General features: G+C 43.5%; 1 protein-coding gene across 5 annotated transcripts in view; it reads right to left on the reverse strand.

The window, feature by feature from the left end:
* The window catches only part of TTBK1 (tau tubulin kinase 1), a 107,423-nt gene that overhangs the window by 15,310 nt on the left and 68,637 nt on the right, over positions 1–23,476 (reverse strand). For all 5 annotated transcript variants that reach the window (XM_048079022.2, XM_066993526.1, XM_066993524.1 and 2 more), the window contains 2 exons: positions 23,154–23,329; positions 19,704–20,262 (listed from right to left, as the gene is read on the reverse strand). In XM_048079022.2, the coding sequence (XP_047934979.1) occupies positions 19,704–20,262; positions 23,154–23,329 (735 nt within the window). The remainder of the gene's footprint in view (positions 1–19,703; positions 20,263–23,153; positions 23,330–23,476) is intronic.

The following is a 23,476-nucleotide window of genomic DNA, read 5'->3' on the forward strand; positions in this document are numbered from 1 at the left end:
AGAAGCAGAAATTAAGTTCCCAACGTGACATCAATTGTTCCATCGGGAATGGGAAGAGGCCTTAGTCCTGAGAGATGCAGATGGCACACAGACAGCAAGAGCCATAGTCCGGTCTTCCCTGTAACAGCTTTGAGTTGGATACTATCAGGACCTTAGCATATCCTGGAAGTGACATTATCCTCTGCCAAAATAGACTAAACTTGTTTGGGACTGGGAGATCTGGCAGGATTTATGATAGTGAGTGGAAAAACTAGAATCTGAGTTTCTGAAGCAGCTTTTTCTTCAAACCAGCATCAGATGAGGTAAAAGTAGCAGGGGTCTTAGAGCTGCCACACTTGCTTGCAGGGTCTCTGTGTTCCAAGAATCAGCACCATAAATGTCAGAGAGATGTTCTTTCCAGTGCCTTACCATCAAATGCTCCACAGCCTTTCTTTTTTTTTCTTTTTTTTCTTTTTTTTTTTTTTTCACCAAAGTGGATAGGACAGTCCAGTCCTATGCTGGGTAAGTGCTCTGCTCCTCCCTATTTGTGCTTTCGTAAGTTGTTAGGTTTGTGCCAGTTTTCCTAGCATCTTGGACGGAAGCAATAGCTCTGTAAAGGTAGTACACCTGCCACACAGCTTCCCAACTCTGTACCCACCAGTGTCTCCAGCAAGAGGCAATGCAGAGCTCCCTGTCTGAGCAGACACGTGGACCACCTCATTTTTATCACTCAGAAGAGACTCAGGAAATGGCGAGCAAAGTGGAAGGAAATGCTAATCCAAAAATTGTTATAGTCCCTAATTATAAAGGCAACTTAATAGCAGCAAGAAAGAAGAAGAAGGAAATTCTGAGAGCTAAACATCTTCCTTAGTCATAAAACTAACCATAAGCCAGTGGTGCTGAATAAGAAACAGGTCTGGCTTTTTTCAGGAAGGACCAAACTCAAGGGGTGAGAGTCCCAGAGAAATCCTCCTTATTTGACTTGTAGTTCAGAGGAAATTTGCCATTGTTGTGTTTCACATTGCCAGATCGATTAATTGCACTCAAACTGAGAAACTTGTTGGAGTTGTTGGAGGAAGCCCTGGGGATTCTTATGAGGCAAGTGCACTAGATGAGGTAACCAACTTGAAACACTTTGCATATGAAAAAATAAAACCTCCAAACATAAAGCATTTTTCTTTTTCAACACTGAAAGACATGCAAGTGAATGTAAAATGGGGATTGCTTCCAGTCCCCAGGTTACATGGTTAGCAGCTTGTTAAAAATGTACATTCATTGTAACATTTCTTCAATGATACGTGTAATACAAAGGAGTTGCAATACATCAAATAATCCTTAGAAACATTTCCCATAAATGATTCTTTGTGTTGTCCCGTGGAACTGTAAATGCAGTCTGTGTGTTATAGCGACCCAAACACAAAACACATGGTATAAAAATGCAACAAAAAGGCAGGTAGTACTGCAACGATCAGCCTTTACACATTTTATTTAATGTTTTAACATTACCCAAAATAAGTGTTTGCATACTAATAAATTACGTCCCAAGTAGCAGCACCGTTCCTATCACCAGAACACTCTGCCACCAGCTGACAGTGAACGGAGGGATACGTATGCTACAAGACATTCAGTGAAAAAAACTGGGCTGAGCCAAGTTGCTGAAAACCTTTGCTCAGATCTGCGACACACAAAGGCCAGCTGTGCCATCCGATCCAGACACCATGAAGACACTTTCTTTATCCAGATTCTTTCTTTGCAACAGTCTTTTGAGCACTTGGCTGCGTGCAAAGTGGCCCATTACCAGCACAGAACCGCTTCGGTGAGGCGTGACCACGCACGGCCATTCACACTCCACAGGCGGGCCGTGAACACACACAGAACATACATACAATCAGAAATGGAAGCTCCAGCAAAAAGCATCCCAACACCACCCCAGGGACAGGAGTGAAATCAGGGAGCACATCTGGCTTACTTTGGTCAGCCTCTCCAGAAACTGTCGTCTCCTCCAGTCACTCTGGGGAGGGCTGGCAACTATGGAAGCAGGTCAAGAAAAACACCCCCTGTTCTCAAGCTGAGAAATATCTGGGGCAATTTATTCACTATAAACACCAACAGGAGTTGAGGGATTTGCAAATCGTTCATGATTTTCAAGGCTTCAGGACTTATCTGCCGGGAAATGAAATTTTATTTTCTTCAGCTAGCCTCTTGAAGCCCATCTGCTACTGCAAAGCAGAGCTAGACACATACATGATAGCTATCTCCCAGTAGTCCTTTCCCATTTGTCATCAAAGGAAAAAGAGAAAATACAAACCAAAATAACAAGTTTTCTCTTGAATACATTGGGATAAAAGAACCCTTTCTTATTCAGTGTGAGAGTCTCAAAATGACCTCTCTCCGGATAAAGTTCTGAGAGTGGTGTGAATAAATCTCCACTGACAAACATTAATAAAATGTCCCATTCATCTAACCCAGTAGTTCATCTGTAATAAAAATAAATTAGGTCATCATCGCAGTATTATGTGGCTGTAATGCTAACATGACCAGACACTGCGGACACTCCATCTAGCCTAAAGGAAGAGATGCGAGACCCACTGGACAAACACGGTGGGTACCTTTCATCAATCCCTCCAGATGAACAATACAAAATCTCCTTATGTTTTCAAGAATAATCTTAAATTCAACATATAAATAGCATGGAAGATTATTTGATGGAGTTGTGAGAAGGAAGGACATTAGAAAACAGGAAAAGGACCACACGTCTTTCCGTGCTTTCTGATCTTCAGACTCACAGTGCATCCTATTGTTGAGCTATCTGACAATACAAGACTAAACTAACAATGGTTATATTTCTTTCCCTAATTTATTTACATAGAATCACAGCACCAGACTCAAATAGTGCATTTTTGCATGAAAGAACAAGTGAAGATCCTGGTGATTTGCATTCAAAGAAATGCCTCAGTAATATTTGTTATATTTGGTACATAGGGTCCTACTGTCCCGACAGTTTCCAGATCATGAAATAATATACTGCCTCCTGAAATTCTCTCTCTGAAATCAAACTCTCACGTCTGGCTTAATTCTGACGTGTTCTGAAAAGGCTTTATGTGCTGCTGGCTTCCTCCAGTGGTCCCTGCACGTCAAACAGCAGGGAAGTAACTCACAGCAAAAATAAAGCACTTGGGGATCTTTTGGGTCAAGAGGCCATAGGAAGCTATGAGTACTGTGACTGTTAGCATTGTTTCTGAATTAACTCTGGAAAGGTTGAATTGAAGCATTTTTCCTGGCTTTGTATCTGACAGTAGAAGGCTTCTACTGCAAAAAAAAAGATATCAAAACTCTCCGAAGAAGCTGTGCACTGTGGGGCAGTGTAGTCAGTGATAGTGGTACCAAGGCCTGGCGATGTTACTAAACAAAAGACAAATGAGGTAGATAAACACTCCAAAGTGAACTCTTTGGAAGAAAGGTTTGAAGCACGGGGCACAGACATCTCCCAAACAGTACTTGTTTTGTTTCTCATCTCAAAGTGCTCACAACACGGAGAAGACAGAAAAGAAAGTGTATGCTAACTGGCTTTAGAGTTGTCTTTGGGAATGAAATGCAGCCCAACTATCAAAGAGTCGGTTAAACTCTGCTGCACGAGCGGCTTACGGAAACTGCTGAGGAGAGCTTTGCCTGTTATCGTCAATCAGTTTGAAACAGCATGCCTCTTTCCAGAAGTCCTACATGCAAAAAATAGATCTAAAACAGAGGTTTTTCAGCTCAAAAAGGAAGAAAGGTTGTTGACGGTTTCTTGAAGGCACAGTGCCTTTTCATCCAACACTCAAGTCTGAATGCCGCAGAAGCTATCGGGGAGAGCTAGATGCCAAACAGGATCACAGAAGAAACACGGAGCTTGTTTAAAACAACTGGATAGATGCTTTGATGGCCTAATACTACTGGCACAGCCTAGATAAGCGGAGAAATGTCACTAGATATGCCAAACTGAGGAATACCAATCCTCAAGTAAAAAATCCACCACGCCTGTGATCCTACCAGATGAGACAGGTAATGAGAGGAAACACCAGCAAGCTGAAGTCCAAAATTAATAAACCCAGTGTCAGCTCTATTGCACTTAAGATTCTCCTGTCCTGAGTATTTGCAATATCCTATTTATTTCTATTTTTATTTGGATCACTGCTCCAGTCCCAGGCTGGGGAATGGGGACAGCCAGTTTCACCAGCCCAGAAAACATCCAGTTGGAAGAGTATGTACTTTGAAGAATTTGCAACTGGAGTTGAGATATTTTCTCACTCACAGAGACCCAGGCACCTATTTAAATAAAACTTAGAGACATGCTAACAACAATAAAACTGGTGCTTCACCAGCTATTTATATGGTTTGTAATCACAGATGGTAGCTGTGTCTTAAAAGAAAGCGTATTGCCAGCTTTCTAAATTTAGCTGCTCATATACATAATAATTTGGGGGAGTTTGCTAAATCCCAAGGATTCCAGGCTTTGAAACTTGTGAAGTTCTATCCTGAAAATTTAGGGTATTTTTTATTATCTCTGAAATCAAACTGCCTTCAACCAATGAGTTCACTGTTCTTCACACAGACTCCAGGTACAGCTGAGACCGCCCCAAGTGCCAACATGTGCCAAGGGGCTGGTGAGCGTGTGGAGTGGGGGACACACTTGAAACTGGGGGGTAAAAAGAGGTTTCTCCTATGGGGAAGAAATAGGGTAGGCAATGGATAACAAAGAGGCAACTGGATCCAAGACGGCTTCTCAAACGGTGAGGTAAAGATGAAGAGGTTCTTCCTGTCACTATGCGTACGCTGTGCATGAAACCCACCAAGAGCTTGGGCCTACCGCTGAACGCTGTTTTTCTTGCATCCAGATTCAGAGTCGAACATGAATTTGGTGGCACCTCAGCAGCAACATCTGATGCTGATGGAGCAATGGAAGAGATCCCAGAGGAGATCTTAGGGTCGGCAGCCTTATCTCCATCCAGTCTGGAGGCCAGCTGCCCAAGTACAGCTTCTTCATCCCAGGCTAGGGAGGTGGCAACTACCAACACCTATCACAGCTCAGGGGATGCCTGCTGCTCCCGGGACTGGAAGGGAGAAGTTGTGCTCATCTAACCCTCAGCTGAGTACCTAGTAACTGAGAGGCAGCTAGAGCGGCTTCCTAAACTCTTCTCAAGTCTTTTGGACACAGGAGTTGGGAGGTGGGTTGATCTGCCTCTGTCCTCAGGGACCCTTAAAGAGTCAGCATACTAACTAAAGGAAAAGGGCTGAAGGGAAGATCTTCTCTTGGAGTCAACATCTGTGATGCGGAAAGGAAAGCATTGGTCCCGAATGGAAGTCCCTAGGGACCGCAAGGATGCTTAGCCCAACAAATTCAACTTTGGACAAATCTGTTCCTTTCAAAAAACAATCTTGCAGCAGCCTTGACCACCAAACTGGCCACGTTCAGACAGACAGCAAAGAGAACGAGTGGAAGAGCAAGAGATACTTTTCATTATGAAGAGGTAGCGCAGGGATGGGAACGTATCACCCATATGGCTGTCTTACACAACTTTTCTATCTTACTTTCTATCATCATTGTAACAAAAGGGACCTCAAACAGTGGAAGAGGTGATGCAGCATAACTCTTCCACTTACTTGCCCCCTCAACACTGGCAAAAAAAACACACATGCAAACGGTGGACAAAGTCAGGTTCACACCAGGGACTTTGTCAACATGGGTATATTAACAGGGTCCTCCTAACACAGGCACACTGCATTAGATGCAAAATTGCACCTTTGTTAGTACAGCTTATTTTCAGTCAACCCACTCCCACCAAAACATTTTCCATGGAAAGTGAATTTGTGGTGGCATAACTACATTTACTCTAAGGGCTGTGGCTGGTCAGTCAAGAATTAAAGCTCTTCCCCCCATCGCTAGCATAGCTCTGTTGGCAAAAGTGATCCTGCAGTATTATAGAAGGCTTATATATATATATATATTTCCATTTTAAACTCAACCACTGTCATTCATTCAATTCCTTGTCATATAAATACCACCAAAGAAAAACTTCTCAAACACATTACTGCACAGCCTGGCATGGCAGGAGGGGTGAGCTGCAGGACAGAAAACATTTTCTCCAGCAGCTCTTTACCTGCACTGTTGCTCTGCCAGGAGGAGTGCAGAGCAGTAATTCATCCAAGACTGAGGGACCAGCCAAGGGAGGAATGAGACCGCTGCAGGTACCACCTAGCTGCTTCACTGACAATTTTTCCTACCTTAACCCAAGCATTTACACTAACACTTTCACAAATATGACATCTCATTAGCTCCTTCCTGTGGGAAGCAGGCTGGGAAGAGAGTGATAAATTGGAAACATCTCCCATTCTGCATTGAAAGAAAGTGAAAGGAACCAAGGGACCAAGATATAAACAGACGGATTTTTCAAGTAGACAAAATTGATGTGCATTTGCTCACTGAAGTAGAGCATGAGATCCTAGCAACAGCTACCTGTCCTGATGCTAGTGAATTCTGTATCACAAAGAAATGGCAAATGTTCACTTCAATCCTCATTTTGGATTCTGAGGAGAACAAGTGCTATGTACAATTGGAAGTAAAAACAAGGACATCTCTTTCAGGAAGCAAACCCTGTTCTTGGGCCCTTCAGATGAACAAAAGTAAAAGGAAAAATAACTATGGGAAAAAACTTTTCAGCCCCTAGTCCAATAAACATTTTTGGTATTGGCTGCCCTCCGTCTTTTTTTTTTCTCTGCTCCCTTTGGCTTGCCAGTGCTCAGTTGTGCAAATGGACAGTGAACCCAACCACAAAATTAATCGAGCTAAACGAAACCACAACGTTCCTTCTCACTGTGTAGGTCCATGCAGCCACATGAACACCAGCACTGGCCCAGGGGAACCGGCTAAAAGGGATGGATGGGACGGAGTGGGGATAGGACGGTACTTCTTAGGGAATTGGCACTTCTGTTCCCTTTACTTGGCCACAAAAGTGCAGACTGCAATGGAAAATGGCTGCTTGCCACTTCCTTTGAGCTTTCCAGTTGTTGGTTGTTTTTCATTTTGTTTTGACAACTCAATTTTGGATGTATTTACATTTATAACTGCAATCATTACATATATAATACAATAATTGCAATATAAATGTAATCTGAAAAGGGTTTTCAGAACTGCACTGTAACATTCTTCAGTATTTCAGTATTAATTTATTACATTTCCAAAAATATGAAAAGAGAGATGTTTTCACATTTCTTTAATTTGCCAACTGTTCCTCAATAATATGTGGATTCCACAGAAATTATTACAGCATTAGATGAAGTTGTTAAAAAAATATGCAAATTGACTATTTTAATACTCTTTTCATACTACTGCAACATCAAGATTTTACTCATTAGCACCAGTTAATTTGTTCAGAATTAAATTTTAAAAGCCATATGGAGCAATCCGCGCATGAAATAAAACTCCCCATAAAACCCAGGCCACAGCAACCTGTCCAATGATTCTAGTATAGAGCCCAAATTTGATGGTTTAACAGGACTGACTTAGAAATAAAACTTCCATTTTAGAGACTCTGAACAGGGAAGAATTCAGTGTGTCTTTTCAGTGTGTGACCAACCCATGCCTTTAAAGTGAACATCTTACTTCTAGTCTGACTTTGTTATTTTATCTTCCAGACCCACACCTTTGCCTGGCAGATTAAAAACCCATCTTTCTCTCTTCAGGCAGGTACTCCCAACAGTGATCACGTCACTTTTTAGTTTTGTCTTTAATGACAGACTGCATTTCTTCAAGCTCATTCTACAAGGCAGACTTTACAGAATCAAAAAACTCTTGTATTACTTCTCTCTTTTCAGGTTTTGAAAATCTTATTAAAAAATTTCCATACAAGACTTGGATTCAATGTCTGGTATTGATCTCACCAGTACAGAAGATCTCCCCTCTTCTCATATCTTTATTTTCCTGCTGAAGCATCGAAGAAGTGCTCCCTCTCCCCGCCTCCCATAATAGCATAATGAGAACTCACATGCAGCTAATTATTTCTGCCAAATCCCATGTCACTTTTGGAGACAGCACCTCCGAGGGCACAGTTTCACCCACTCTGTGCCTGTGACCTACATTCTTCATACTCTGAAACACATCCTTGTTCCTGGGTGGATGCAGTAATTAGTCTGAATGCAAGCAGCTTATCAAGCAATCCAGATCCTTCTGCAGAGCTGGCCTGCTAGCATACTTTTACCAAGCCACCCATCTTCCTCTCACTGCAAACCTTCTCTCCAGTGATTTTCTTTTTTCTTCTTGACAGCCACTAAAGGCATGGAACAGTGTTGAGCTAAGGTCAGAAAATCAGAAATCCTAACAAGAAACATCCTTGCTTGTAAGAGATACCAGTATATATATATATTTTTGTTTGGTTAGTTGGTTTAAAATTTATTAAAGATTTTTACTAGAAAAGAGTCTTATTGAGGTCTGTATAAATCAACTATATCAATCAGACTTTCGAACTTATCAGAACAGTTCTATATATAGCCATGATGAGTAGCATTAGACAGATTACTGCCCTCTAAATTTTTATGTACAAAGCTACTTAATGGCTAGTCGTTTTTTTTCTGAAACTGGCAGGTTAGAACTTATTTAAAAATAGAGTTTATAAATTATAGTGATCTTGTTTGCCCCCTTTTTTCACTGGCAAAACTAGAATTTGTTTTATTTCTACAAACCCTTGTTCCTCAAATTGGCCTTGAAAAGTGAACATCAGTGTTTTGGAAACTATAAACTAAAAATTATTAAGAGCTACTGATTTTAGATCTCCTTCTTTCATAAACTCTGTTTTCTCTGGAACCTGCTGTTCCAGTAAAGTCAACTCTATTGAACACGGAGAAAAATAAAATCAGAGCAGAGTCTACTTTCGGAAATCATCACCTCTCATGTCACTTTGAGAAAAGCAAAGCCTTGCTCTTTCTGGTTTCTACCCTTCATGAGAAAAGAACTGCTAGCTAGTATTAGGCTACTCTTTAATCCAGTCTATGCATCTCTAGGGATGCCCAGTGCTCTTTTGTAAAAATAAAACTGATAAGCAAATTGCAGATATTCTTTTTTTTTTTTTTTTTTTACTGGGCAGTAAAGTGTCCTGTTCACTCACATTCTTGGTGCAAAGCAAAAGAAATTAATGCCACTGACTCAAAAATGACTGTGGGAAGAGATTGGCTGTGCCTACGCAAATCTTCTCAAGCAGCATGTTGCCTTCTCCACCTCCATCTCCACTGGATGCTCTGTGGGCAGGCAGGAGGCAGCGCACGCCCAGCCTGCCTAAGCAAGTCCTGTGGCATGCGGAACCACCGGGCCAGGTCCTCTGAGCTCAGAAAGAACCATCTCACACTGTCCGAGGTTGCTCTTTTACGCTTGCTTATAGGAAAGTGAATCTGATCTTAAGGGAACCTCAGGCAGGGCAGATAAACGTACAGAAATCAGAATTTGAAAGGAAGCATTCACTGTAACTCAACTGGAAACATCCTATCTACGCAGTAACACCTTTGCGTCACAAGTCATTAGCTTTCTCTCAACAGCCACACATATCACACACCATTTTCATAGCTGTCTGAAACCTCCATGTACTTGCAACCTGGGCTTGCATATTTTCTGCAGAGTATTTTCCTTTGGACTCATGCTTTCCTGAAGCCCTGAGCACCACCACTGATCCCCCCTTCTATAAGCGCTTAACATCCATACTGCCTCTTCTCCCAGAAGACCAGACCAAAGGCTCAGTTCAATAAAAAACAGTTACAACGTTCACTTAACTACAGGTCTTCATACAGCTTGGTATTTCACACTGCAGCCATGCTGAGAAGGACAATATATCCCTGCAAACTTGGGAAATAAGGATATTTATGACAATTTAAAATAAATTTGATCTCCCTTTGCCTCTGAGATTCAAGTTTTAGACAAGGGCTTTAGGGGCTCTGTATACCACCACCGAGGCCAGTTTATTTCTAAAGTGAGATCTATTATCATAGGCATTTCCAAGCAAGGCCAAGAAGCAAGGCTGCTCTGCCATTGAAAAGCTGCAGGTGCCTAAAATTTTTAGAATTTAGAAAGAGCATAATATACAGCTGGATCAGTAAGAAAATCCTTGCTATCCAACTCTTGACAGTCGGTGCCTCTGGGCAGAAGGCAGGGAGGTTTGGAGCAGCTTAGGAGTGGAGAGCAGACAAACAGGTCCACTGTCACGTAACACAGGCAAAGCCAGAGAGACAGAACAATGTGGTCACTGTATGGAAACAAAACCACAAGGAAAGCATGGGGATTTCCAAAGCAACGAAGAGATACATGATCGTAACTCCACAAGAGGGACAAATCCTGAGGTCCTGCCTCAGGTGAGCTTCTAGTGGGAGTCAGCCTATGCCTAGATGGAGTAAAACCGCCTACAGATGTGGCCCGGTGTAAGATACCAACAAAGATGCTTGAACTGATTTGCATGGGGAAGGTAACGCTTGCCGATACCTCCACGGTCTCTTCACTCCAGCCATAATTTGACGATGTTTGTGGCTTGATTGCACGTGTTCAGTGAGGCAGCCCTGCACTTCCTACCCCAAGGCTGCAGGACACACAAGCGAGTCTCTGAGATGAGCCCTGGCATCCACCTCGTTAACACGTTACACGTTCACCATGTGCATTCTCATCTTCGGCCATGCTGCAGCCCCTTGCCCAGGTTGCTGGGAGGTTTAGAAAGGCAGATGTTTTCAGTCTGTACGGGGTCTGGTTGCGGGGGCTTTGGAAGTTACAGTACCTTAGGCCAGTGTTGTCTGGGATTCAATATTGCATTAAGTGGTGACACATTGTGGGCAGGTGGGATCTATTATTGCATTATGGAGGCTGCTGCTTCCCTGAACAGGCTATGTTTTGTGTGTGAAGCGGGCCCACACCTGCTGGAGCTGGGACCTGGAAATGCGGAGGACGGAAGGCATGAGTCTGTGGTTTCCTGCCGTGGGGGGCATGTGCCTGCGGTGGGGCATGCGCACGGGGCTGCTCTCCGCCGAACGGCTGCGCTGTATGAAAGTGCCACCAACGTGAGGGTAGTGTTCTGTCTCCAGGGTTGAGGAGGAGAAAACGGAGGACGCCAGTCTTCTCAGGGGGCTGTACCTCGGGAGGGAGTGCTGAGAAGGCCTGTCCTCCTCCAACTGAAAAAGACCAAGAAGAGTGGAGGAAAAGGTGTCAGGCAAAGACTTGACTCGCCCCTGGTTTGTGATGCGCATGCTGCAGACATCTTCGCCGGCGGACGAGAAATGCTTTTGCTCTACGCTCTGTTTTTATAAATTGCTCTACACTCTGTGTTTATAAATTCCCAGGGGTCCTAGGGGCACCACGGGAGCCTGCAGTTACAGGGGGCCTGGCATACTCTCCCCAGCCACATGCGAACATGAGTGACACCAGGAGTGTCAGGCTCTGCTACGTCAGTCCCCTCCTCTGGCTACGGAGAAGTGTCTCTTCAGGCCACAGGCCTCACTTCTCCAGCATCACTTATCTTGACATGTCATTAGGCTACTCATACATACTGCATACAGGTAACAGTCAAACTCTGAACGCACTTGGAAACCATGTCTACAAGAGAAAAGGTGAAACACCTGGCGCTAAAATAATTATACGTACTGAATAGTGAGGGATTCTCAAGGACTCTTTCAATGAATCTTATTAAAACTTGCTCCAGGGATTTGCAAAGGCAACTTTTGGGGCTGTTAGTGGACTTCCCTTTTTTCATGCTTACATTGCTGACTTCCTGATACACTTCTTTATTCGGTACTTGCAAGGGAAGTGTTAATGCTTCCAGTTTTGGTGAGTGGAGGACAGCAGCTGCTGGAAAGGCAGGCAGTGTGTAATTATCTTTCACTGAGAAATTCAGAAAACAGAGCCACATGAGGGGATGAGGAGAAGATGTACTCTTAGGTCCCTTTTCTGCTTCTGTGATCCTGGAGGGGCCTGGGAAGGGAGGAAGGTATACTCACAGAGGGCAATGTCTGAGCTTGTGTCATGATGAGATTGCAGACCCTACTTTCCCTCTATGCACTGAGTAGAAGAGAGAGGCAGTACAGGGATGGTTTCAAACTCTTCAGACACCCTGAAAATGCTAAACCCTTCCTCCCCTTTCTACCCGTGCTATGAAACTAGTGCTTTCACAGACATTTGCAAACCTCCATTTCCAAACAGGCCATTTTTCCTGGAATTACATGTTTCCTTTTAAATCCATTCCCTTCCTTGTGCTGCATTTCTTTTCAGGAAGTCTCTGCAGGTTTCAAAGTCTAACTGGGAAATGTGAAAAGGCAATACTGCATTTTTGTAAGCCAACACTATTCTCCTTAGTTTACTAGAGATGTTGCCCTTGCAAGTCATACAAGGAAAGAGCTGAACTTCATCCAGTCACATCTCTTTTCTATCACCTTCAATATTTTTGCAGTGCTTTGAGGCAGGCAGGTTATCTTCATAAGAATCTGAGAACTACTCAGCTAGTGGTGGGCATTAAATATGAAAAGCAATTATTCACAGTCCTCAATGTACTGTAAGTCACTGCACAGATCAGATTGTCAGATAATAATAATGTAATGCTGTCACTCAGAGTATCCGAGACAAAGAAATTCTACACAGCAACTCCAATTTCTCTTAAAGACAACCAACTCTTCTTTGTGTAGATGGTATAGAAATTCAGTTCTGGGTATATTGTCTGTAGGTGCTGCACAAATAAGCACACTGGATTTGTTATAATTACTCTTTGCTCCATGTTTGGGATCAGCATGTTGTGTGATTTCCACTGTAGATATCATACCAACACGGCAAAGTCTTCTCTTATATAAAAAAAAAAGAAAAGGAATCACTCCAACTATCCAGATGGACTTCCTTTACAGCACAGAGCCAAGGACCTTGCCGACACCATGAAGGGGCAAATTTCAATGCCCCACCAGCAAGCATACTCAGGTATTGCTGCCTCCTGGCTGAAGCTGAGGTTACAGACATGCCACTCTCATTAACTGATGTTCTAATGCTTGAATTACGCAGTCAAAGCTGGAGGTGCTGCCCTCCTTTATCCCTTTGCCCTTGGCAGCAATCCGGCTGGACCACGCTCCATCAAGCCTGTCCTGCTCTCTTTGGACAGGAACAGGATGACACCTCTCCTGTGAAGACCCAGAGAAATGTGGTGCTGACAGAGCTCAATGTATTTCAAATAATATATGAAATGTAATTAGGAATTGAGCTTAAGGTTTTGATTTTTGTGACCTGTACGCATACAATGAGCATACATGAGCATTGATTCTCTAATAGTATCCTTTATTCCTAACACATGAATGGACAGAAATCCAGAATCTAAATCGCGTAAGAGAACAGCTCTACATACATCCTTCTCCATCAGCTCACATGCTCTTCTCTTGTGGAGGGAAGCTGGAAGAGGTAAATGTCAAAGAACCACATCATCTACAACGGGCACCAAGTGCAGCTCGTGGGGAATTAAGCTGAGTGTGGCATAGTTGCTGGAGGTGGTTTATGGAGACTAAACCTACATCCATATCTTAAGAGAAGGTTCAGCGCTGAGGAAACTCCCAGGGTGAGATGAGGCAGATATGCAAGGAATCTGTTCCGTGATAGTTCCTTTGGCAACACAAACTGCAACATCAGATATTGGCAACACCAGGGGAGCCTGCTGTGCTGACTCTAAGAGAAATAGCACGGAGGGTGGAGACGAATGAAGACACCACGGCCAGGCTCTGTGGTACCACTGCAGGGATGGGGAACCTGATGGTACTGTGGAACTGACAGACTGCATGGCCAGCCCTGAGCCAAATTGATAACAAAATCATGTCCTCTGGGTGAACTTTGCTCATTATCATGTCAAAAAACAACTCCATCCCAAAGGCTACCCACCTCCAAGGTGCAACCACCGCTCTCTGAGCATGCGCTCTGAATTCCTCTGAGCCTATTCCCTTAAAACAAAAACGGGAAAATTTCATACCAATTGTAATGAAGGTACGTATGACTAAAGTCACTCAACCTCCACCTAAAACTAAGAAAATGGTATAAAACGGCCCAAGAGAGGAAAAATGTGAGGGAAGATACCATCACAGACAAGCCAGGAGGACATTGCTGACTTCTGGGATCAGTCAATGGGCTGAACCTCTCTTCCCCCCATAGGGGCACCTATTGGGTGAGATTCAAACCCTCAGATATACCGAGTGCTTAGTCATATTCTTGGTATTTGCATGTGCTTTGCAGACAGTGTATTTATCACTGGCAATCCAAAAGAACCTGTACTCCTGTTGCTTTAACAAACTGCACCAGTCATTAATCTACTAGACTGAAGGTGTATTGCACTATTTGTGCATCCGTGATCGCAGTAATTCAATATATTGAATGTGACTGGACTTTAGTGCTGAAATGGGCATCACTCAGAGTCTAAGACCAGCCGCAACCTGATATCTGACGACAAGCTGGAACGCAAGGGGGTTTAGGTCCTGCCAAACTTCTTTACCCTTTAATGCAACACTGAATGAGGGGCAATATGAGTCCGTCCCATCTTCTGCGAATGCCCATTGCTCACCACTGAGAAATGGTCCCTCAGGTCCCCTCAGAGTAGCCTACAGACATTATCATAGAATTATAGAATATCCCAAGTTGGAAGGGATCATCAAGTCCAAATTCTTGGTTCTCAAAGAACCACCCCAAAAAATCACACCATGTGTTTGAGAGCATTGTCCAAACGCTTCTGGAACTCCAGAAACTCGGTGCTGTGACCACTGCTCCGGGGAGCCTGTCCCAGTGCCTGAGGGCACTCTGGGTGCAGAACCTTTTCCTGATATCATTGCAGCAGAAGGGAAAGGAAACCAAGACACACAGCACCTTTCTGTACCTCATTTCCCCTTCCGCCTTCTTCCCCTGGCCTACCTGCTCTGCCCCCAAAGATATCATGCAACGTGATGACTGCAGCTTCCCTCAAATGAGGCAGTGATGGGGTTCAGGAGCATGGGGGCACTTGGGATATCACACGGGCTCAATACCAAAACAGGGATTTTTTTGTGGCTCAGTGAGGGTCTCAGCACAGCTTTTCACAGAATAAACTGGGTGATCTTAGGTAAAGTTGGACTCCTGGGTGAAGCTGGCCCAGGCAGCCTGTGCAACGTGCTTCTGACTGCCTCCTGTCTTACCCACGGTGTTACCAACACAGGTCTTCATGCTGAGCACGCTTGTGTGATCTCTTGGCAGACACCAGTGGTGGGTTATGGCTGAGAATAGTTCCTAATCTTCACAACTGCTGACTTCCCAGGGTTCAGACATGGACAATTCTAAATAAGTTCATGTGTGGCATTCTCCTGGCTGTGGGAGGCTGGCTGAAGGAGAAAAGAGGCCTAACATAGCACCGAGGGGGATTTTTTTTTAAGAATGATTCTAACAACACGGCTAAATTGGTGAGGAAATGTACCAGTGGCCCTTACTTTGAGACCTTTATTAAAGGATGAAATCCTGGGAGATGGGATTGCAAGACACAGTGTAAGCAAAGTACTCTATGAACTCTGCAGAATATATCCAAGAATAGGTAACGAAGAATTAATATGACCTCCCAGTACTGCTTCACTTTTTTTGTGGTTTTTAGATAGCACACCATTTAGGCAGGCATGTATTAGGCAGGCAAGTCTCAAAATATTTGGTATAGTGCCAATTGTACTAGCAGCAAAAGAGACTCCAAGTCAACAAGTATTCGTGTGCTGCCCTATAGACAGAAGTAATGGCTAAAATTTATAAATGCATGAATGGCTGTATTTCCTCCTAATGAAGAAGGCAGACGTAAGTTGCCATCTCTGTCATGTGTCAGTGAATTTGTTCAGCATATTTAAGAACTTGACAAATTTTTAAATGATACTGCTAGGTGTGGATATAACTGTTTTCCAACAGTAACAGAAACCCTACACCAGGATTAATATGTAAACAAAAGTGCTGGTTCAAGATTTCTGTTTTTACACATTTTTAGCTATTTCTACAGCTTCATCTGCACGTTAGTACATAAACCCAAGCAGAGATCTGTTACAACATTATTAAAATACGTATATTATAGTAAACCCTAAAAGCTCTGTTAAACAGTTTGCCGTGTGCTCAGTGATGCACCAAGCAGTGCACAGACAGAAGGGCTTGAGCTGGACACTCTTTTCTGACAAAACTTTTCTCCCTCTGTACCAGGGCTTCCCATCAATCTACACCCCATTGCAGCTGTATTATTGTCATCTGAAACTAGAAGATATCTAATATATGAGAAAATCCAAGCCAGAAACTCTCCCAAGCTATTCAAGGCTTTTTCTATACTTCACTTTCCCCACAGCAGCATCCATTCATACTGTGCTCCGTCTGACACCCGCAGTTTCCCAAGGGCACCACCTTCCCTCACACGTGCAGTACAGCATCCTTTTCCCAGCAGTTTCAGACATTTGAACAAACATCTGAGCTCTAGATGAGGATAACTCAGGAACCACACGCTAGTCAGCTTGGAAAGGTTGTAGAGCTAATCTTCCTGGAAGTCATTTCCAAACATTTTACGGAGAAGAAGGTGACTGTGAGACATCAGCACGGATATTTGAAGGCAAAATCATGCCTAATGAACGTGATAGCTTTCTGTGATTTTCTGACTGGCTCAGTGGGTGAGCGGAGAAGAGAGGATGTTGCTTATCTCATCTTCAGTAAGGCTTTTGACACTGTCTCCCATAACAACCTCACTGACAAACTGATGAAATATGGGCCAGATAAGTGGACAGTGAGTTGGACTGAAAATTGTCTGAACAGCCAGACTCAAAATGTTGTGCTCTGGGGCACAAAGTCCAGCTAGAGGCCAGTCACTAGAGGTGTAGCCCAGGGGGGGATGATACTGGAGTCACTCTGCTCAGCTCTGGTGAGGCCACACCTGGAGTGCTGGGTCCAGTTCTGGGCTCCCTAGTATGGAAAAGGCATGTACATACTGGAAAGAGTCTAGTGAGGGACCACAAAGATGATGAAGGGACTGGAGCATTTCTCATAGGAGCAGAGGCTGAGAGAGCTGGGGCTGTTTAGCCTGCAGAAGAGAAGGCTTCTTATAAATGTATATAAATACCTGATGGAAAAAAAGGAGGATGGATCCAGATTCTTCTTAGTGGTGCCAAGTGAAAAGCCAAGAGGAAATGGACAGAAATTGGAATATGGGAAATTCAGTTTAAACAGAAGGTTTTTGTTTGTTTGTTCTTTACCAATAAAGGGGACTGAACACTGGAACAGGTTTCCCAGAGGCTTGTGGAGTCTCCATCCTCATAGACATTCTGGACTGGTCACAGCCCTGAGCAATCTGCTCTAGTTGACCCATCCTGTAGCAGAGGGACTGGATGACCTCCAGAGGTCCATTCCAACCTCAACCATGCTGTGATTCTGTGATAATCGAGAGGTCACTGTCTTTTTGCCAGAAGTGGCTTATATATTGGAGCAACAAAAGAAAGCATGAGAGTAGGGATTACCCTTTTGCTCTCAGTACTCTACTGACATCAGTGGATGATCACCAGTTTTAGGGAGACCAGAAAGAGGTCCTAAATCCACACAACAAGGCCCATGACCTTAGCCATGGTAGTTCTGCATTTAGTGGCATTTTCACTTATCTTAAAGGCCCGGATTATGTTCATAGATGAGGAAGATTCATTCACACACACTATCTAATCACAGTTTCATACAAACCCAGAGGAAGCTCAAGACAGAGCTGCAGGAAACATATGTTATTGCCAGTCAGGCCTTCAGTATTTTCATTAGTGAAGCCCTTGGGCAACTGTTTACAACCCTCATTAAAATGCTGGTCCTAATCAACTGTCTCTCCATCTCTGCATACCAAAGAACAGGCTTCGGCTTTCCTTCATGCACCACGTTATTTTTCCTTTGAGAATTAGCAGTTGGTTTTGTGACAAAACAGAAAAATACAAGTCATTTTGAAGCTGTGTACAGAGAGTCAACTGAAGGATCCAGACATCAAAGGAAGCACAAGCAAACCCCAGCCACTCAAGCAAGTCCAGCGTTGGTTCAACTACAAAAAAAGCTAGGCCTAGAAGTAACTAAAGGGTGTTTCAGAACAGAAGAGCAAAGAAATCACAGTCTGCTGGAGAACCAGGGGTGTCTGATAAATTAACAGTGATCACCCACAATCACATTACCTGTATTTAACGACAGGAAATGATTTTTCCTTTGTTGCCTGCTATGGTAACATTTTTTTTAAAGTAACCCCATACAGTGATAAGCAGCCTTCATACTGCATCACACCCAGCTCCCTCAGTCATTTCACATAGCTGTATTATTACTTGCTATGCCCACTTGCTATGCTTGCTCCAGCCTTCTGTAGCTGTGCTAAATATGTCGGTGGGCATCCCTGCTGGTTACCAGCTGGTTCTTACCATGTTCATCACATCTTGCATTGACCAGCCTAGTAAGTGTACAGAACAAATTCACACACAGACCCTTTCAACCCTGACAGTCCTGCCTAAGCAGCCTCTAGATATCTGGGGCATTCCATATATTGGCTTTACACAACAAACTCCTCCACTTTTTTTTTTTTTTTACTTTTTTTCTTCCTTTTTTTTTCTTTTTTTTTTCTTCCAGAGAAGAGAAGAATCTGGGCAGGGTCTGCACAGGAGGGTCCAATAAAGGGAACACTCGCTTAGAGAATAAGCTCAAGAGGGAACAGGAGATGGAGCTACCATCTTCCAGAGGACAGTAAGAAGACTGCACAGGCACCTGCCATAGGAGGGTATCAGGGTGTACATAACCCAAGAGTTGCCTACTGTTTCCCGCACTTATGGATTGCATGTGCATACTAACATACAAATTTCAGCCCTCAGGAGAACAATTTTATTGCTTCTTGCTATGAACAGACTACAGTATAGGGAGAGCCTTCTTCTACATGTCTGAAAAATGAAGATTAGATATGATAAAGGAACTCTGAGCCTAACGGTATATCATGTTTTTCCAGGTAGTGTAATAAAAGATATTTATTCTTACTAATAAATTAACTTCTTTATATCTTCAGAGGATCAAAAGAAAAAAAAAAGGCAAAACTGAAAGAAAGAAGTCCTCTACAACTATCTGAAAAAAAAACAAAAAACAAAAAACAACACTGTAGCTAATGAACATTTCTGTGAGTAAATGTCTCGTAGCAACAATGCCAATCACTGAAGGCTAATGGGGTGTGTACGTGCTGGTTACTCTGAGCTTTTTATTAGGTATTCAAAAGAAAGTTTAATTTCAGGGAGTTGCTTTATGCTTTGCATTGCTGCAGGCCTACCCACGATGTGTGATTACATTAGACAGCACTCTCTTGCAATATAACGCTGCTGCTGCTGAGAAACTATGAGGAGAAGGTGTGCTAGCAACACCTCCATACCACTAAGCAGTTATTAACAAATCACTGAGGGATGGCAATAAGAGAACTGATTCAAGATACCCACAACCAGAACTGTGCTCTCCTCTTGTTTCCATGCAAAAATGGCTAAAATATCTTAATAAGCGTGTCCTTAGTAGTGGACAAGGCTCCTAGCTATAGGGAGCACCTCTAAGGAGTTCACATTTGTAATCACTGTTAGAAAGAGTTTCACAAGAGCATTCATGCTTGGAATCACAGACTTCTCCAGCATGGTTGAGGCTTCCCAAGATGACGACCTTGCTACCCTAGGCAACGAGATACAGACCAGAGCAGGGATCTTACCTGTCTCTGAGGACCAGTAGGTTCAGATTCTCGTCTCCTTTGTCGGATCGCTGGTGCTGAGTGTAGGGGGGAGTGGGCTGGACTTCCTGCCTGCTGTTCGTGTTTACTGTCAGACACTGTTTGAGAAGGTCCTTCATGTCTGTGGGAACTGTCCTCCTCAGTCACAGGCTGCATACCCCGACTTCGCCCATCATGCGTCTTCGGCCTGACTGCAGCATCTGCCCCCAAGCGCCTCCTCTCCTCACCATCTTCAATAGGTCTTAGCTCCTCGGGCTCCTCATCCGTGGTTCCAGAGGTGCTTGGCTCAGCACCTGGGTGAAAGTCCTTCAGCTCTGTCTCCTTATCAATGATAACCCACTCCTTGCTATCGAAGTCCTCCTCCTCTGCAAGTGGCACTGAGCGGAAGGCATTGCTAAGGGCTTCGTGTTCCACTGAAGCAGACACATCCATCCTACCACTTGCCTGCCGGTCAGCTTGGCCAGTGTCAATGGACAGCATCTGGGCTGGCTGGGAGGAGCACACAAGCCGTGATGGAGAGCCAGGTAAATCCATTCGAGACCTAAAGACAAAACAGAAAACTGTTAAAAATACGTCAGGTTTGTGGTTAGAGTTAGGGGGTCATAAGAGTTGAGAAAAAAACTCTATAGTTTTCACTCATTTATTGGTACACTTCAAAAAGACAGGTTTAGGCAAAAACATCTAATAGAACCTACAATGGCATAAAGACATCCCCCCTGAAGTACTTCAGTATGACAGCCAATTTCAGCAACTCTCTTTGTGTAGATGACAGTATTCAAACCAGTTTTCCCCCACAAAACCCGTGTATCCATTGGGAAGTTCTACTGCTTTGTGAAATAAAGTTTCCTCATTGGGAAGTTGTACTCCTCTGTGAAATAAAACCCTAAATCTTAAATCTACCATCTGACTTAACATTTTCTCTGCTGGGCTCCTATAGACCCTTCAGCTGCACCGTGCTCTCTCTAAGGTGGCCACTGAGGCCTCTAAGGTGGCTACATAGGCTCTTTGGAGACAGCAAGAACCTTTGATTCCATTTTGCAGCAGGAATTTCACTGAAATGCTCAAAAGGCATAGGTGACCTCAAAATAATCTGGAGGAGCAGGAAGGAAATACAGCAAGTATTCTTTGCCAGAGGGTGGTATAGTGTTCAGTGACTCACAGCCTAAATAGCAGCAACTTATGCAGCCATGCAGAAATACCTTTCAAACAAGCCCTGGGAGCTCCCTGTGCCCCAATGGCCTTGGCATCATCACAGCTGGAAAAGCCAGAGGCACTTCTGTCTTTCTGTTGCACAGCGTTATGGTCCTCGCTTCCCATTTGGCCTGCACCTGCTGCTCACTTTGCTTCTCTATTCAGTCCTGTCTATCACAGAGGCTGGCAGCTTGTTGCACAGTCAGAATGTCTGCTGCATAGTAAAAGACACCTGCAGTGTTTTTTTACAAAGAGATTTCAGCAAGAACCATACAGGAGCCTAACATACTCTTCTTGGAAAAATACTTTTGTATGTAAGAAAGCATCAGGGGAAACAGAAAAGTTTCTGAAAGTTTCTGAAGACTGACTGAAGGGTGAGGGTTACTAAGCAAAACTGGGTATCTTTAACACAGTGGAAGGTCAGAGCTGTGAGGAGTCAAATTAGGAGTCAATTAGGAGTCAAAATGAGTAATTTTTGATGAAGAAAGAGGAATTAGGGAAGGAGACGAACCACGGGATGATGCAGAGAAAGTAGTATGCAAAAACAAAGATCTCAGCATAATCCAACTGATGAACCTGAAAGAAGTAAGGCTTTATCTGTTAAAGACTTAAAAATAAAGTATATTTTTGTGAACAGAGGAGACAAAGTAGCAAGGTAAGACTGAAGAGTGCCCCCCTGCACACATACACACAGTATGTGAAAAACTGGATTTTAGTGAGCTCTTGTTAAAAAAATAAAAGAAGGTGTCTGGATTTAGCCAATGTCTTCCTCCTTTCCCCAGAAGAGGTGAGACCCCTGGAGTGGAAGAATTTACTCCAGGAAGCCAGAGGAATTTCTCATTGCTGGGAGTTGTGACTGTGTTGTAAAAAGAAGAAAACAGAATAAAGAGAAAACTGTGTGGCACAATGGGATTATATTTGCACTATGCTGAGGCAGACTATGTGGAAGATGAAAAAAAGATATTTATTTTAAAAATAGGGGCTGAGGGAAGAGAACAGGAGAAAGGGATGATTCTTGGATAATACACTTTTTCTGTGCTAAGTTAGCATGACGCTGAGTAGACAAGAAAGAATGGGAAAAATAAAGGAATTAGTTAAAATCTTTCAGTGAATGTACAGGACTAGTACTGCTGACAATTATAAATGGCTTATTTCCCTTCCTATTTTAAAGAGGACAAGAAAAGAAAGAGGTAGCTAGAACCAAGATTTGTTACTCAAATCCTAAATTATTAACAGCAACACAAACAATCATTCCTGGGGTACAGAAGTATTACAGCTTCCTCCAGACATCCAGAATGAACCAGTACCTAACAAACAGGGGGTAGTGCTAAGGGCTCATCCCCTCTCTCTAGTTCTTTTTGATCCTCCTTCATTTCCAAATTGTGTCTCCTTGAGACTGATCTTCCTGGCTGAAGTCTGTCAGATTTTCTCTGACAAAGAAGAAGTCAGAGAAGAAGGCTTGTCTCTTTCCTATCTGTTTTACAGGGGTCATTTCACCAGTAAGTTCTGCAATGCCAGTCCATGCCCTGACTTTCGACACGAAGAGGACAAGAGAGTAACAGGGAGTATGAAGGGGATTACCAACATCACGGGCCTATGTCTTGTAACATGCATTCCTCAGCAAACAATACTTTAAGCAGCTTCTTTTAATTATTTTTATTATTCTTGGCTTGTTCTTCATTTCTGTGCTGTGGATCTGATATTAGGTACTCCGTTAGTCCTCAAAATCAGGCTTTGCCTTCTGGGTGCAATGCATACTTAGCACATGCAAACAAGTGCAATAGTATAGGCTAAAAAATGGATATTATTATTATTAGTGAAAACTAATGAAATAATGAAACCCACCAGATGAGGGTCTGCCAGCTAGCTCTCAGAATACATGCACCCCTGTATGTATCCTAACAACATCCATTATTTCCCCCCACCTCAGGTCAGCCAAAAGCTTTGTCAAAAAAGCTATGCTCTCTCTGATCTAATACTTTGCCTTCCCTCTGAAAAACGTCCCTCCCTCCATCTATGGAGTTATTTCCATCCAGGGACAGGATAAGAATTCTTCTCACTAGCTGGCTTTATTAACAGACATCAGTGAATCATCACAAAGATCATAAAGCTGATGTGAGTTGACTCCTCCACCCAGAAATGACCTTTCAGTGCCCAATTATCTAATGATCAGGTTGGCCTCAAAAATCAATCCTCAAGACACTGCTACGAGCAGTAGGATGTTACAAAGGGTGAGCAAACCTTCTTTCATGTATATCTGCTTTGCCATCAGCAGTGGAGAGGCGTTCTGACTCGGGGCTGTTCACACGGCGGTATCTTAGGGAGCGTGGTTGCGCAGTAGGGGACTCCGGAGGCACTCGGACAGGAGAGCTGGGGCAGACACCATTTCTCTGCTCCTCTTCCACCATGCACTGAGTCTGTAGGGGGTAAACACAGAGAACCTCAAAAACTGACCACAGACTTTGATTTCCCATCCTTCACTGTTGCTCTGTCCTTTCTTCCAGGACACGGTTTCAGCTGCGTTTTCACAACCTACACAAGCAATGCAAGGGACAATATGCCCT

The sequence above is a fragment of the Anser cygnoides genome, chromosome 3 (genome assembly GCF_040182565.1).
Source record: "Anser cygnoides isolate HZ-2024a breed goose chromosome 3, Taihu_goose_T2T_genome, whole genome shotgun sequence".
In the NCBI taxonomy this organism is placed as follows: domain Eukaryota; kingdom Metazoa; phylum Chordata; class Aves; order Anseriformes; family Anatidae; genus Anser; species Anser cygnoides.